Genomic DNA, 14382 nt, shown 5'->3' with positions numbered 1-14382 from the left:
CAAGCATATTTCTGACTACTCGAAGCAGGCGGTGCAATCTTCTCTCGTTAAAGGATGCTCATTGTCCGATCGAAAATCTTGGCCCTCTCTCGTTAGAGGCTTCTCTCTGATCAACGGCTTCTTATACGATTCTCTGTCATTACTCCAACTGATCTTATCATGCAACAGGATCTTTTGATAAAGATTATATGGAACACAATCGAAAAACGTGATCCTCTCTCGTTAAACGCTTTTCAACCAACAAACAACAAAATCCTCTCATTGAGAGCTTCTCAGTAGACCACAGACACCACGGTCTCCTCTCTAAAGCTTACCAACGCGGCACCCAATGAGAAAGCTCGACCCCCTCTCGTTATAATCTTCCCGCGAAACTCAACCGTCGAACGTTCCCCGAAAGAATATTCTACGCTCCAAAAAGTACCGAGCCACAGGCTCGAAAGTGTTTGCCCATCGCTGCGCAGCGAAATGACGCAAGTTTTCCATTCTAAAGGAAAAGCCAGACTTTCCCCGCGTTCCATCTCGACGAGAGGCCCGTCCCGTCACGTAGTTACCGCGTCGCGTCGCGAAGCAGCGGCCCCGACCCTCTCCGCCCCCGTTTAATCGTGCGACGCTCGCTAATTACGCTACCCCACGCCGCTTAAACACGCGTTACACCGGCTTTCTTTCGTCTCGTAGGGCGTAAATTTTTGGGTCACGCCTCGATCGATCCCCGCCGCCTGCCCCTGCATGCCAGGCTCGACCTACACTTTCCGCTTCTCTTATTTATTTTACTCTTCCCCCCGCTTCGTCCCTCCCTTTTACTCGCATACTGACTCACTTACTCACTTCCTTACTTTACGAAAAAAGAAGTACAAAGGACATCGATTCCGAAGTCCGCGCGGTGACGTACATTGCGCCTGGACGTGTTAAAACGCGACTTATTGGAGCGCGATGCGGTCGAAAGAGGAAGGGGGAGGTCTGTGGAAAGCGGGAGTTAACGAGGACTCGGAGGAAGCGCGAGTATTTTGGAAATAATATTATATCGTGTCAATTTCTTTCTCTATCAAACGAAACTTTGCTTAAATAATATTAATTTGATTAATAAATCAGTAAGCTACCGAAGAGTTGAAAGCGTTAGTTACACCGTTATTACAAATAGAAATTCATGAGAATTGATAACTCCTTGCGATGTTCGTAGGTACCTAACTATTCCGTTAGGAAAGATGGTCGACTGGCTGTAGATTACGTGAAAAACCATTTTATCTCGCCAGTCCTCCTACTGTCGCTCTCGTTAGCGATTTCGACGCGTGGCCACGAGCTAATGGCAACGATCGAACGGGAACAAGACGGTGGAGGGGGGTGGAAAAGCGCCGGGGAAAGTGACGCGTTGCGACAATTTCCCGGCCCCGAACGGTAGGGCGATACACACGCGTGCCGACGCCGCTGTTTCCGCACGCCGGAAATCGAAAAGCGAGCACCAATCGATATGTCTCCTTCTTCCTTCAGTTTCTCTCTGTGTTGTGTACTGCGGCCTCAAGACAAGCCGCAGTCTCATACGCCAGCCAATTCGGTGTCCTGTAATCGAATGTGTTTCGGGGATCACGTGTACCGGGTGTATGAAAGATCACCGTTCGAGTTCCACGGATGGAATCGTCCGGTTAACCCCTTTTATATTCCCGTGGTCTCTTTTGGCTGGGCGTGCTCGAGTTCGTTGTGGTGAGAGTTGGGAAATGGGGTTGGAGACTGAGGATTGGGAGTTGAGAATTGAAAGTTTGAAGTACAAAGTTGGAAGTTGTGAAGTTGGGAAGTTAGAAGTTAGAAGTTAGAAACTTGAAGTTTGTAAATGTACAATTAGAAATTAGAAATTAGAAATTAGGAATTTAGAAGTTAGAAGTTAGAAGTTTGAAGCTTATAATTTAAATTTTGAAACTTGTAATTTGAAAATTTGAACATTTAAAAATTTGAGAATTTAAAAATTACAAATTAAAAATTTAAAAGCTCTTAAATTAAACCTACTTGCTTTTAATTATCCAGCGATCTTCGCAATCAATCATCTCTTCCAATCATCCTCATAAAGCCTACAGACACTCAGCAAACAGTGGAACTACTAATCACTCGAACAGGAAACTCTTCCGCACTGGCCCTTCACTGAACTTAAAATTCCCGAACTTATCCAACTGAAATTGATTCTTCATCTTTAAAGACCCCCTCCATTGTCCTCGTTGTGAAACGAACACGCCCGCGCGGTCCGCGCTCGTTCCCCGTAAGAGATTGCCGTGCTCCGGTGTTGTACGCCGGCGTATTCGAAAATTGCACGTGAAATATCGCCGGGAAGAGCCGTAATATGGAAATCGTCCATACACGTTTCGTCCGATAAACCGCGGCCATTACCTGACCGTGTATCGTGCATGGTGCTATGCAAATGATCATAGACGGGGGCGGGTCGACGAACCGCGAATATCTCACCGTAACTGGTTACCGTTTCGGCCCGCGTAATGAAAATCGATCGAGAATTCTTGGCCGGAACGGTGGCGGGAGGCTGAAGGATCGCGTGTCCCGACCATCGGGGAAAGTTTGATTTTAATTACCCGTCGAAAACGGAGTCTAACAGCCCCCATTAATCGACCTCCTTGCGCCGCTAACAATTCACTTAATTGAATAGACCGGTATCAGACTGCACGAAAACTTCCTCTTCCCTTTTTTTTCCCTTGTCTCCTTTACTTGTCCGCTTCGAATAGGATACCTTGGATTCTACGCGACACGGATCGCGTTTCGGATTTAACACCTGGAGAATGGATGGCCGGTCGTTCGTTTCTTAACCCTTCGCGCTTCGAGTGTCTTTCTAAATTCGAATAAGTTCTGTGTTCTTTTAAGTATCTTATTCGAAATGTATTTCTCAAGGTAGTTGATAAGAAACAGTGTAAACAATTCTTCTTACTAATACCATTGAAAGTACAATTGAAAAACTCATTTGAGTTATATTCAACGTAGGAGTGTAAAGGGTTGCGGAATCTTTATGCAGGTTTTTGGAGAGGAATTGTAGAAGTTTTGCTATGTTAAATTAATCTAAAGCAGTTCGTATAATTATTTATTATGTAAATAGTAATAGGTACGTTAATATTTGATTGATTAGTTATAAGCGAATGCCTGTATTTAGTGAATTTGTAACTCAACTGTTAGAGAGGAACTAGTCGCTGTTGATATGATTTGAAAGCTCCATGGATAGGGTTAAAGAAGTAAAGCCTTTAGCTTTTCTTCGGGGAAGGAATGGATCCTCTTCTCCTGCGTCGTTCGTTCCGATTTCCACGGCACGTTTACACCGTAATTGGTCCGAGTTAAACCGGTCGTGTAATTATTCGCGAAACACCTATGGTCAGACGTTCGCTGTTCGCCCGTCTTGTCTCGTATCGGCGTTCGCGGGCTTCCTCGTTCGATTTATTTGCTCGAAGGATCCACGGTAAACCGATTATTCGCGGCAATTACCCGTTCGTTCACATCGATGCGAAAAATTCCTGTTAATGCGGTGTTCACCGGTCACGAGCGCTCAGTCGTGTTGCGTTTAACCCTTTGTCTTGTATCGTGTCGGTTCAGTTGGAATTAAACGTTGGTTTTCTGTGATTAACAGGTAAACTTTATTTTCGTAGTTAATATTAGTCTTTACTCTTATTCTTATTAGTATTAATCATTACTTTCATTGATATTAATCTTTATTCTCACCGTTATTACCTAATATCAATCTTTTCTCGTATTATTAATCCCTCGGTCTTATCGTTAATTTTTATTATAACGCCAACCCGAGTTCTCTTTTTCTTAGCCGTGGAAAATATCGATTTGTTTTCCTACTGGCAGCATTGCAATTATGCTTCCACAGTCGAAATTCCGATATTTCACGATCGCATTAGGAAAAACATTAGTTCGAGGCAAATAAAAATAATAGTAATATCTGGAATAAGAATAAATTGTAATCCCCGGCTAGGTATTTCACATCGCTTCGAGAAACCCTTAAATCTCATGGAAACTCGCCGTCGTGCCGGCCCCGCGTTACCGTACGGATCGATCCCCGTAGATCGCCGCGAAGATTGTCCGTAGCCTAGATCACGGAAACGATTGAACGAAATTGAGTCGTTTTTAGAAACACGTGTATACACGTGTACACGTAACGACGCAATGGAAAATACGGTTTCGGGCAACCAGAAACACGAAACGACGCGATTCGTCAAACGATCGCCGTGTCTGGCGACCCAACAACTAGTTTATCAAACTTTATTTTCGCATTTCACGCGAACAGCTCTGGTTCGATCTTTCTGCAACCATTATCTAGTCACTTTTCCACTATTCAACATTTTTATTCGACATCAATCATCTCACAAATGTGAATTCTCCCGAAGAAATTCGGAAACGTCGGTGCCCGCCGGTGTTGCCTTCCGTAGTTCCAATATTCGGTTGATGCAAGAATTTCGACGTCCCTTACACACGGTTAACAAACAACTTTTATTCTTCGAAGCGAATAACATCTGTTTTCAGACTACGATAATCTGCATAAAGTAGACTTCCATCTATTTTATCTACTCAGCGTTCATTCAGCCGGCGAACAGTCGAGAACTCTTCGTGTTTCCTCTAAAAGAAGAAAACGTCCAAACTTTTGCATCGACCTAATATTTTATCGGATACTGAAAGTAGCAACACAGTGTGCATTGTAACGTTAGGTCTGACGGGGTTAATTAAATACACGCGATACAGAAGCAGGGACAAATGTAGGGTGTTCAGGGACCAGTTCCCTCGGCGACGGTGAGCTTGCGAGTGGGCCTGTTCCCGTTGATCAGCACGACGTCGTTGTGCAGGTAGCTGATCAGCGCGGTGCACACGCGGCTCGCCTGTTTCGTGACCAGGTAGTACAAAGGCGCCCAACTCTTCGCGCCGGTGCACATCGAACAGATCTTCTCGCGGTCGACTTCGCCGATCTGCCGGGCGTGCTCGATGAACGTGCGGAACTGCAGCCCGGTGGCCGGCGTGCACGCCGCGCGGAGCCGCGGGCCCATCGCGCCTAGCAGCCGATAGAACTTCCGTCCGCGGAATCTGCTCCCGAGTATATTGATCGTGTGCAAATTGCGGCACCTCTCCAGTATGCGGATCAGGTAGCTCGAGCGTAGGTACAATTTGGACGTCGAGCCTACGGGGGAAAGTTTAGGGTACGCATTAGCGCTTTGTCTGCCGTGAACGGAGTGCGCGATGAGACTATCGTGGTGTCTTTTCGCGTAACTATGAGTCAGAGTTTACAGTGTCTTCGGAATCGTTCGGTATCGGTTGATGTTTTGTTCTAATCGTGCCTCGAAGAGTTAGGTCTGGAAGTAGTTGTCGAGTAGCATTTAGGGGTAGGTTTTACTCTTCGGACGTGGCGCAGTGTGTAGGGTCTACGAGGAGTTTAGAATTGCGAGAGCTACGAAAGTAGAGTGGGAAAGGAGGATTAACTGGGTCGATTTGACTTTTGATTGTAGGCGTGTAGCTTTAGAGCTGGTTGTTGCTTCTAATCTTCTGGGCTAGGTCTATCTTATCTCTTAGACACGCTAGGCGCAGCGTTTAGGGTCTGTAAACACTTCAGACAAGTTGCGAGACTAAGAACGAGAGTTACTCGAACAGTTAGAGATCGTGCCGATTCTCCTTGTAAAATCCGATGAAATCAAATTGATCGAACGTCGATATTAAGGATCCTACGGTATGCAGATACCGCGTCAGACTAATGGTCCAAGTTTCCCAGTCACGAGTGCGAGAAATGCGAGGAAACGGAGGCTTCGGAGTTCCCAGCCGAGCGTCCGATCGCATTCGGCCGGAGATTGTATGGAGATGTATGCAAACGCGGCGCGGTGTTCTCGGCGTTCGACTTCGTTAGTCATTGGGCTGGCATGCAAATGGGGACAGATGGTTTTCCTGCGTTCACGGTGTTGCTCGCGAATTTGTCGCCGCGGTATCGATCAGGGGTCGCCTGTTGTTTGACAAACCGTTCGACTTCGGACTGGGCCGCGCCCTAAATTAAGATTTATTCCGTGCTCGAGGGGTGAAGAATTCGTCGCGTGATGCGATAACCGCGTCTGTTCGCTACCTTGCCACGCGAAGACCGCGTCCCAGGAGATTGCGGACGAATGCAACGAACGGAGGCGGCCGGCACGTATGCTAATTACGTTGAACCCGCGGTAAATACGGTTGCCAGGTGAGACGGTGCATCGCGTTCGTGAATCATACGCGCGGTAACACCCTGCGAATCGATACGCCACGAATTTTCTATCCCCTCGCGAGAACCGGGGGCGGCATTGTTGCCGGCGAGAAGACCCTGCGGGGGACCGTGTCCCCAAATTGGCACCCTCCCTGTTAAAGCGATACCCTTTGTCACCGGGAACAAGCATCGGAATTACCTTTCGTTGTTACATTTCACTGGCTGTGTAGCTTTTTGCCAGGCACTAACTATCCTGTTTGCTGTTTTACTTCAGCGATTACATTAGAAATGTTTTATTACCAGCTTGTATCAGTGCTTAGCAACCTTTATCCTACGATGGGTTAGAAACGAGAAGTTACAGGACACTTCAGAAACCTTAGAATCTTTAGTTGATTAAAAATAAAATCCTATTTGATTGTTCGACAGTTCTAGGCGTTAACACGTTGACCGCCACGAGAATCTCGAGCGTTTTGTATAATATATTACTTGGTCTTTCGTAATGAAGGCAAGCATTGGAATTATTTATTAATGCTTTGGTATCGTAGTTCTCGAGTTAGACTATTATTCGGTGCTTCGTGTTATTGAATATTTTTATTCGACATCAGCTTTCTGTATCTAACTGTTTCCAAGCATTTTAAAAGCTCCGTCATCGGTGGCCGTCGTAGTGAACGTGTCAAACGTTTCGAATCAATTCCCGTTTGTACGTATATCCGGGCATCTTACATACGAAACAAAGCTTCTACTCCCTGACGTTTAAATCATTTTCGTCGGATCACCGATATTATGTTAGCGAAACGAAGAAATCTGGGCCTACGTCAAAAAGAGAAGCCCGATGCGCCATTAGGAAATGGTAACTACAGCGATGCGCCCTTTCTCTCGTTTGACGCGCGGCCAAAACCCTCTCCGTCCCAGCCCCGTTGCCCTGTTATTCTATTTTCCGCCGGTATCCGTCTCTTTCATCATTTTTACCGGTTCCTCGCGACAACGGACACGACGGACCCGGCTAGGCTAAGAGGAAAAAGAGTAGTGGCTGTTGGGAAGACGAGAGAGAACCGGGGGAAAAGGAATTCCGGCGGGCAGAGTTTTTTGAACCCGAGCCAAAAGGGGGTTTCCCGGCTGGCCGGCTCGTCGATACCACTCCGCGGCGGATAAAAATTTAATTAGAGGAGCAAAAGACGATGACGACGCGGAGACAGGGACCTGTGCAATTAGCGACGCGCAGCTCCTCCAGGCTCTTGTTCGTCACCGAGAGCTGCCGCAGGATATCGTCGCAGTCCGGCCGCATCTTTATGCTGAGCCTCCTCAGCATCGGCATTCTCTTCAGCTCCATCAGCACATCCGTCGTGGTCTGCTCGTCGTTCGTCACCTGGTTCACCGACGCGAAACGATTGCTCTGTTATTCAATTTCAATTTTCAACCGTTCAGTTCGATTCGGTGCACATTGACGTTCCAGTGAAATCGCTATCCCCTCGTCTTTTAGCAGCGAAAGACACGGCCGTCGATCAATCATTTTTAACGAACAGTGCACCCTCCTGTAAACTGTTTAACACTAGATTTACGAAACGAGTCAATTTGACTCGTATCGAATTTTATAAGCATTATTTGGTAAACGTTTCGGTCGAACTTTATTGACGCAGTTATGCAAATATGTGCCTTAATTTAAACCTCTAATTTCTAAGATCTAAATGAACGGGTGAAAAGTTTTCTAAGAACAATAGGACAAACTGTAGAATGAATGCCAGTAAATCTAGTGTTAAACAATTGCCGAGGAGTAACTATGAAAGTGAGTCTGTGGAATTTATAGTCCGAAAGGCGATGTTTGTGGAATTTAACGAGAAATCTTACAATCGTTTTGTAAAGAGTTCTGTACACTTCCAGACAAATAGTGCGATTTTTAATATTCTGTGACTTGGTGTATCCTCCGGTTTTGCGGAAAGATTAGTCTGTACTGCATTGTAGCTAAATTGGGTCATCCCCTTTTTACCAGTTTCTCTGCTGATCCTATCTTTTTCTGATCCTCGTTAAAGGAGCCGTTGTTCAGTGTCCTCGAGCCGGACAATTAAACAATGGTTAGCCACCCATAAACGAAGATAGCGAATTTCACTTGAACCATAAATCATCGCTAGGCTGTCGTTATCAATACAGCTTGGAGATAAGCCCGATGTGCTAACGGAAGCCACAGCGCGAATTCCGTCAATGTTTACTAATCGATGACACAACTACTGAACCGATCATCGGCGGATCTAAATGCCGTTGCTCATCGTCGTCAATCTGACACGCTTTAGTCGAACAGATCGTATGTCCGGTAATTAACTCCTTTCCTTTGAATTCTAATTAAATATCATTCCTGTGTTATTAATCACTATACCTTAAAGCAGACACGGGCACAAAATATACCTGCAATTTTTCTCTTTGTCCAATAAATGTTCAATGGTAAAGTGTATCTATCACAGTTGAGGAAGAGATCATAGGGCAAAGGGTTAAGTGCTCGCTAGTTCTAACGTTAACCCTTTGCACTCGGAAATTCCTCACTAGGAATATTTAACATTTTTTGACAACACAAAGACGATATCCTTTGGAACTAACTCTAAGGGAAATCGCAAATACATTGAGTAACAAAGCTAGTTTATTCCAATATTTCACGCATCGAGGCATTATACGAAGTTCTACGTGAAATATCAGACTTTGTAGTTTTACTGCGGCAAATCAAGTGGTGACTGAGAGTCACCTCCGAAGTTTTTCACTAGAAATATTTCAACATTTTCTGATGAGATGAAGACGATATTTTGTAAAACCAACTCGACGAGAAATTCACGTGAATTGGCGGACAAAGCTATTTTACGTCGATATTTCTCAGATCAATGCATTATATGAAGTATAATATTAAATATCAAACTTTATAGCTTCGCTGTAGGAAATCAAGCGGTGACTGAGAGTCACCTCCCGAGTGCAAAGGGTTAATGATCGACGTGCGTACCTCGTAAGTTCGCCAGAGGAACGGGTCGCCGGCGATCCGCTCGAAGAAGACGGACACGCGTCGAACGGCACGCAGATCGTTGTTGGTGAGATAGGACAGGATCACGAAAATAATTTCCACCGGTAACGAAGCGATTCCAACGGGCGGGGGCAGCCGCGTCGAATCCACAGGCTGCGCGTCACACTTGTTACCAATTCTGGCATGCTTCCTAATGGGCTCTCGTGTAATCGCAAGCTCGTCGTCCATTCTCGTTGCGTTTCCATTTCCGGCATTGCCAACGCGCTGGCCTGCCGGCTCTCACATTGTACACCGGCCGAAGGCTGTCGCCGCGAATTCTTCCGGTCACCGTTGCCTAACCACTTCCTCTGGCCGAGTTAAATATTCGGGTTCTCTGTTTTTTTAGGGTTACCGCGACGAGACTGGGAATTTTGACGTTGCCCGAATGCATCGATCTTGTTTTGTTCGAACGATAATTATCGAATTCGTGGCTAGTAGATGTTAACGTTCTATCGATATCTATAGTGGACATCTGTACTCTGTTATAGTATTCGACGGTGACACTTGGTAATTTTGGAACCTAGTTATCCGCGAAGTTCACCCTGGGCATCGAGGGTGAATGGGTGTTCCTAAATTGGAACAGAATTCTATCAAATATATCTATATACAATTTTTCTAATTGAATCAGCTGAGCTTTCGACAGTTCTATTCCAATTTACGAATCCCCATTCACCCTCGATGCAAAGATCAAGTTGGGCATCGAGGGTGAATGGGGATTCGTAAATTGGAATAGAACTGTCGAAAGCTCAGCTGATTCAATCGCCAAAATGATATCTCTCTGCCAGATATATCTATGTATAATTTTCGTCAAGTATTATTAACGGTTCCAAATTTTCGATAGAAATCGGTCGCAAGCTTGTTTAACACGACTACCAAAATCCTTCCAACCACTCTACATGTTCCTCTGTATCGCGTACGTTGGAAATACCATTAAAATCATGAAACTGTTCCATAATTTGATAAAATATTACAGGCAACACTGCGGATACAGTGCAACAAGTTTCCAAAGCGTTGCCTCCCCAGAACTTCGGTCAATCTTCCCACAGCGGTTGGCGGTAAATTCAAAAAATAAACTTCGTCATCGTCGTAGCACGCGCCGCACGTGTAATGCACACGGTGCCTGAATTCCCGAATGATCGCAATCTCCCTTCATTGTTGCGCGAGCCTCGCCGATCACGAAAATCACGATACAGTGACTCACGCGTTGACCATTCGCCGCGTTGCCCGGTTTTCGTTCCCGTTAACGTCGACCGTGGGGTACCGTAACAACGCGGCGAATTCCGCTTTTTTCGGCGAGCGTGTGTGCGTGCCTCTAATGGCCACGCGTCGGGCGTGCGTAATACACCGGGCTTGATCGAAGGGAGTCCACTTCGATGATGCGTACACACGTACGAGTACTTCGATACGTGCGGTAGTACACGGTGGATACCTGTCTGCGTATTAATCATTTGTGGACGAATATCGCTCTATCGACGACATTTGATCTCCATGTTTGGTACATAAAGTTGGGAAGAGTTTTGCCATTTGAACAACGAGAAATCTGTATATGGGTCATTTGTTGTTTGAGTTCTGCTTTCCCTTTTTTCTAATGGATATTCGAGATTTTTTCTTATTTTCTAGTAGTCCTCGTTTTTTAGTAAGTATTTGAGTTTTTTCTTCCTTCTTTTCTAGGAGATAGGAGTGCTCCTTTTCGTCTACCAAAAAGAGGAAAAGGAGAACTCAAGATCTACTAGAAAAGAAGAACTTAGATAATTATTAAAAAGGAAGAACTTTAATATCTACTAGGAAAGAGGAAAAGGAGAAACTCAAATATCTACTAGAAAAGAAGGAAGAAAGAACTCAGATAATTTTTAAAACAGGAGAACTTTAATATCCACTACAAAAGAGGAAAAGGAGAAACTCAAATATCTACTAGAAAAGAAGGAAGGAAGAACTCAGATAATTTTTAAAACAGGAGAACTTTAATATCCACTGCAAAAGAGGAAAAGGAGAAACGCAAATATTTACTAGAAAAAAGATTCCAGTCCTTCATTTCTTATTTTCTAGTAGATACTCGAGCTCCTCTCTTTTTCTCTTCTAATAGCCTTCTAGTAAAGTTTCTCTTCTATTTGAGTTCTTCTTTCGTAGTATTCAAGTCTTCCAGTAGATTGCAATGTAAACCATACCCGAAGAGACGGTACAATTTCTTCCTCTTTCGCCATCGCCTCCGTTTCGTTTAAACGACATACATGCTATTATTAACCACAATCGAGCCACGTTAATCGAAAATCGGAATTCGCGAGAAGACTATCCAACGTTGGATTTTCCCATCCGTGACAAAGACGGATAACGGCGCTCGGTTTTGTGACACGCGAAAAGATAACAGGTTGAGCGTAACGAGGGAGCATTAGCGTTCGCGCGACTTTCCTCATTGTTCTCTCGCGGAACGTGTGGTACTCGCTTTCGACAGAAACGTCGATAACCCGGTAAGTGAAAATCAGGGAAACAAACTTTTACCGACGCGCCTCAGACAGTTGTCGAAGTCTAGAACGCGTTGATACTAGAATTATCGGAGAGCCTGATTGACTTTTCCCAATTTTTTCATAAAAACTAACCAAGATCTAACTTAAACCTTTTACATTAGAATTACTGACCAGACGAATTAACTTATTTAATTATTCTATAGAAACTTTCAGAGTCTCTAAGGTAAAACTTTAAAAACTAACCAAGACCTAACTTAAACCTTTCACATTAGAATTACTGACCAGATAAATTGGCTTCTTTAATTTTTCTATAGAAAATTAAAAATCCCTAAGGTAGAACTTTAAAAACTAACCAAGGCCTAACTTAAACCTTTCACATTAGAAAAATTCTTTCACAGAATTACCGACCAGACAAATTGACTTCAATTTTTCTATGAAAACTTTAAAAGCTCCTAAGGTAGAACTTTAAATTTACTTAACCCAGACCGAAACGTTTAACGCTAGAACTACCAAGCAGTCCTACCGAAACCTCGACTAACTTATAATGCAATTTACTCGTTGCCAACCCAATTCCTTTCCCAATTTCTCCGAGAATCATCGGTTATCTTTACAACGACCATCGAGGACTTCAGAAACGGTTGATTCAGACCCAGTCGATAGTTCCAGTGTCAATCGACGCACGCAAAGCCGCGAATCGAACGAAACCGAAATCGACGCGCGCTAAACGCCGCCGCAGCCATGACTTTTCTTAGGGCGGGCTCCATAATTATAGACCAGCATCGATTTTCCGCGTAGCCGTGCACTTTAATCTCTCGATGCTGGAATGTTAATGGACAGCAAATATAACCGCGTTGTAGATGCGCCTTGACTCCTACCAGTCTCGCTAAGTTTATGTGGGTAATCGGATCAAGGTGCGCTGCGAAAGAGCATGAAACGCGAAGCTCGATTTCGAAACTTTCTTTCCATGCTTCTCGGTGAGCAAGGATGAGCAGAAACTTCGTCCACTGTTTGTTGCTTTCTTTGAAATGAACGCGACCTTCGCACTTTCACACATGGGAATCGGTTCGAATATAGGTTTATCGTGTGAAGGTAATACGCAGTCGACGTACCGCCTAATTTCGACTGGTTTAGACAACACGATTCGAACCTTGAATAAGGGCTGATGCGAAGGTACAATTCTGCTTTGGTACCTGGCTCCCAGATGATTCAACGATCAAGAGACCGCACGTCGACGTCGCTGTGATTCAGTTGTTATGGCACGACTTATCGTCACTGAATAAACAGTGACTGGTCATCCAACGGAACCTAGAAAAAAGGAATGCCAAGACCTTTCATTTCTCGTTTTCACGTGTCCCAAATTAGCTCCCCCGGTCCAGCCGAGTTCCTTTTCTCCCTTGATAGCTATCTGAATGATTGAATGCGTTACGTTACGGACACAAGACCCGCCGCCCACGCTGACCCGGTGGAAATATTAAAACGGCCGTTCCTCGGTCGATCCGATTGATCCTTCCTCAAATATAAAATACGACCGGCTTTTTTATGAACCAGCTTATGCATTATTTAACGCGTTCACTGTCTCGTCCGTCATATGTGCACATCGTTCTGTTTTGCCGCGTCTCGTGCGACACATATGATACACGCTGCCGGTTCGTGTCGTGTATACGCACGAAGTTTTCGGCATTTGAATAGATACGAATGCTCCGAAATATGAAGAGAAAAGGACCTTTTAACACTAGAACTACCAGATGGGTCAGAATGACCCATTCCCGATTCCCTCTTTTAGAATTATTGAAAAGGCACAAATACTTGTTTCAGAAATTATTGCGGAAATCGATTTGGTAATACCTAAATTAATGTATAAGCCGATTGAAATCTTAGCAACTACACATTTGTGGCTCTCACGAAATTTTTAAAAGTTAGTTTAAGTACTCGGTAGTTCTAGTTTAACGCTAGAATTACCAGATGGGTCAAGATGACCCATTTTGGGTCTCTTCTTTCGCAATTATGGGGAAGGGCGCAGACGATTTTCTCAGAAATCATTCAAGAAATTGATTTAGATAAATACAAAAACTTAATAAAACTTAATAAATGTATTTTTATAAGTTCTATTAAAAAATGCAGAACAATCAATTTTACTAGTAGTTCTAGTGTTAAAGTTATTCTAAACCTGAACGAAAGACGAGGAAAAGTTCCTCCGCGTCTGCCGCCTTGATCAAGAACGAAACCAGTTTCTGTCTTCTCCGAGGATCGACCGAACATTCTTTCTGTTTCAGATAGATTATGCTGTCCCAGATGAAAACAAACACGATTGGAAAACTGGAAGGCAAACGGCCGAAGGAGCTGATGTCGTCCTCCAGCCTATCCGGGATGTCGCAACTGTCGAACAGCAGCGAGGAGACTCTGGAGCCCCTTGTACATAAACCGCACAAATCGGAAACTTCGGAAAGGTACGCCTACACGAAAGTTCGAGGGACCGTTCGGCCAATAAACACTTAGGGAACTTTCACCGGAACCCGTTCTTCGTGCACGATTAGGCGCCCTTAATCTGTTAATCGGTGTAACCTAGTGCCAGCCCTACTGCTTCGATACTAAAACTACATTCAATTCGGCCATTTTGTATTTCATGTACCCTTCAATTGCAACAATGATTGAGATCTCGATTCGCTTGCAGTTTAACTGGACATTAAATCTACTTAATG

General features: G+C 44.4%; 2 protein-coding genes across 4 annotated transcripts in view; one reads left to right on the top strand and one right to left on the bottom strand.

The window, feature by feature from the left end:
• The window catches only part of TTLL5 (Tubulin tyrosine ligase-like 5), a 55621-nt gene that overhangs the window by 9231 nt on the left and 32008 nt on the right, over positions 1 to 14382 (top strand). For 2 of the 3 annotated variants that reach the window (XR_012999052.1, XM_031977668.2), the window contains exon 2: positions 13961 to 14130. Coding sequence is in view for 2 of the 3 variants with exons in the window: in XM_031977668.2 (XP_031833528.1) it covers positions 13961 to 14130 (170 nt within the window). In the remaining variant the exon portion in view is untranslated. Of the gene's footprint in view, positions 1 to 13956; positions 14131 to 14382 lie in introns of all 3 variants that reach the window. The other variant, XM_031977669.2, reaches the window with a different exon arrangement.
• On the bottom strand, positions 4644 to 9410 carry LOC143174766 (uncharacterized). Its single transcript, XM_076369679.1, has 3 exons — positions 9165 to 9410; positions 7388 to 7553; positions 4644 to 5149 (listed from the first exon to the last, which is right to left on the bottom strand). Exons 1-3 carry the CDS (start codon positions 9408 to 9410, stop codon positions 4743 to 4745), a joined length of 819 nt encoding a protein of 272 aa, XP_076225794.1. The 3' UTR covers positions 4644 to 4742.

Source organism: Nomia melanderi, chromosome 8 (assembly GCF_051020985.1).
Source record: "Nomia melanderi isolate GNS246 chromosome 8, iyNomMela1, whole genome shotgun sequence".
NCBI lineage: Eukaryota > Metazoa > Arthropoda > Insecta > Hymenoptera > Halictidae > Nomia > Nomia melanderi.
The sequence above is the reverse complement of the archived record's forward strand: the minus strand, read 5'-3'. Positions and strand labels throughout refer to the sequence as shown.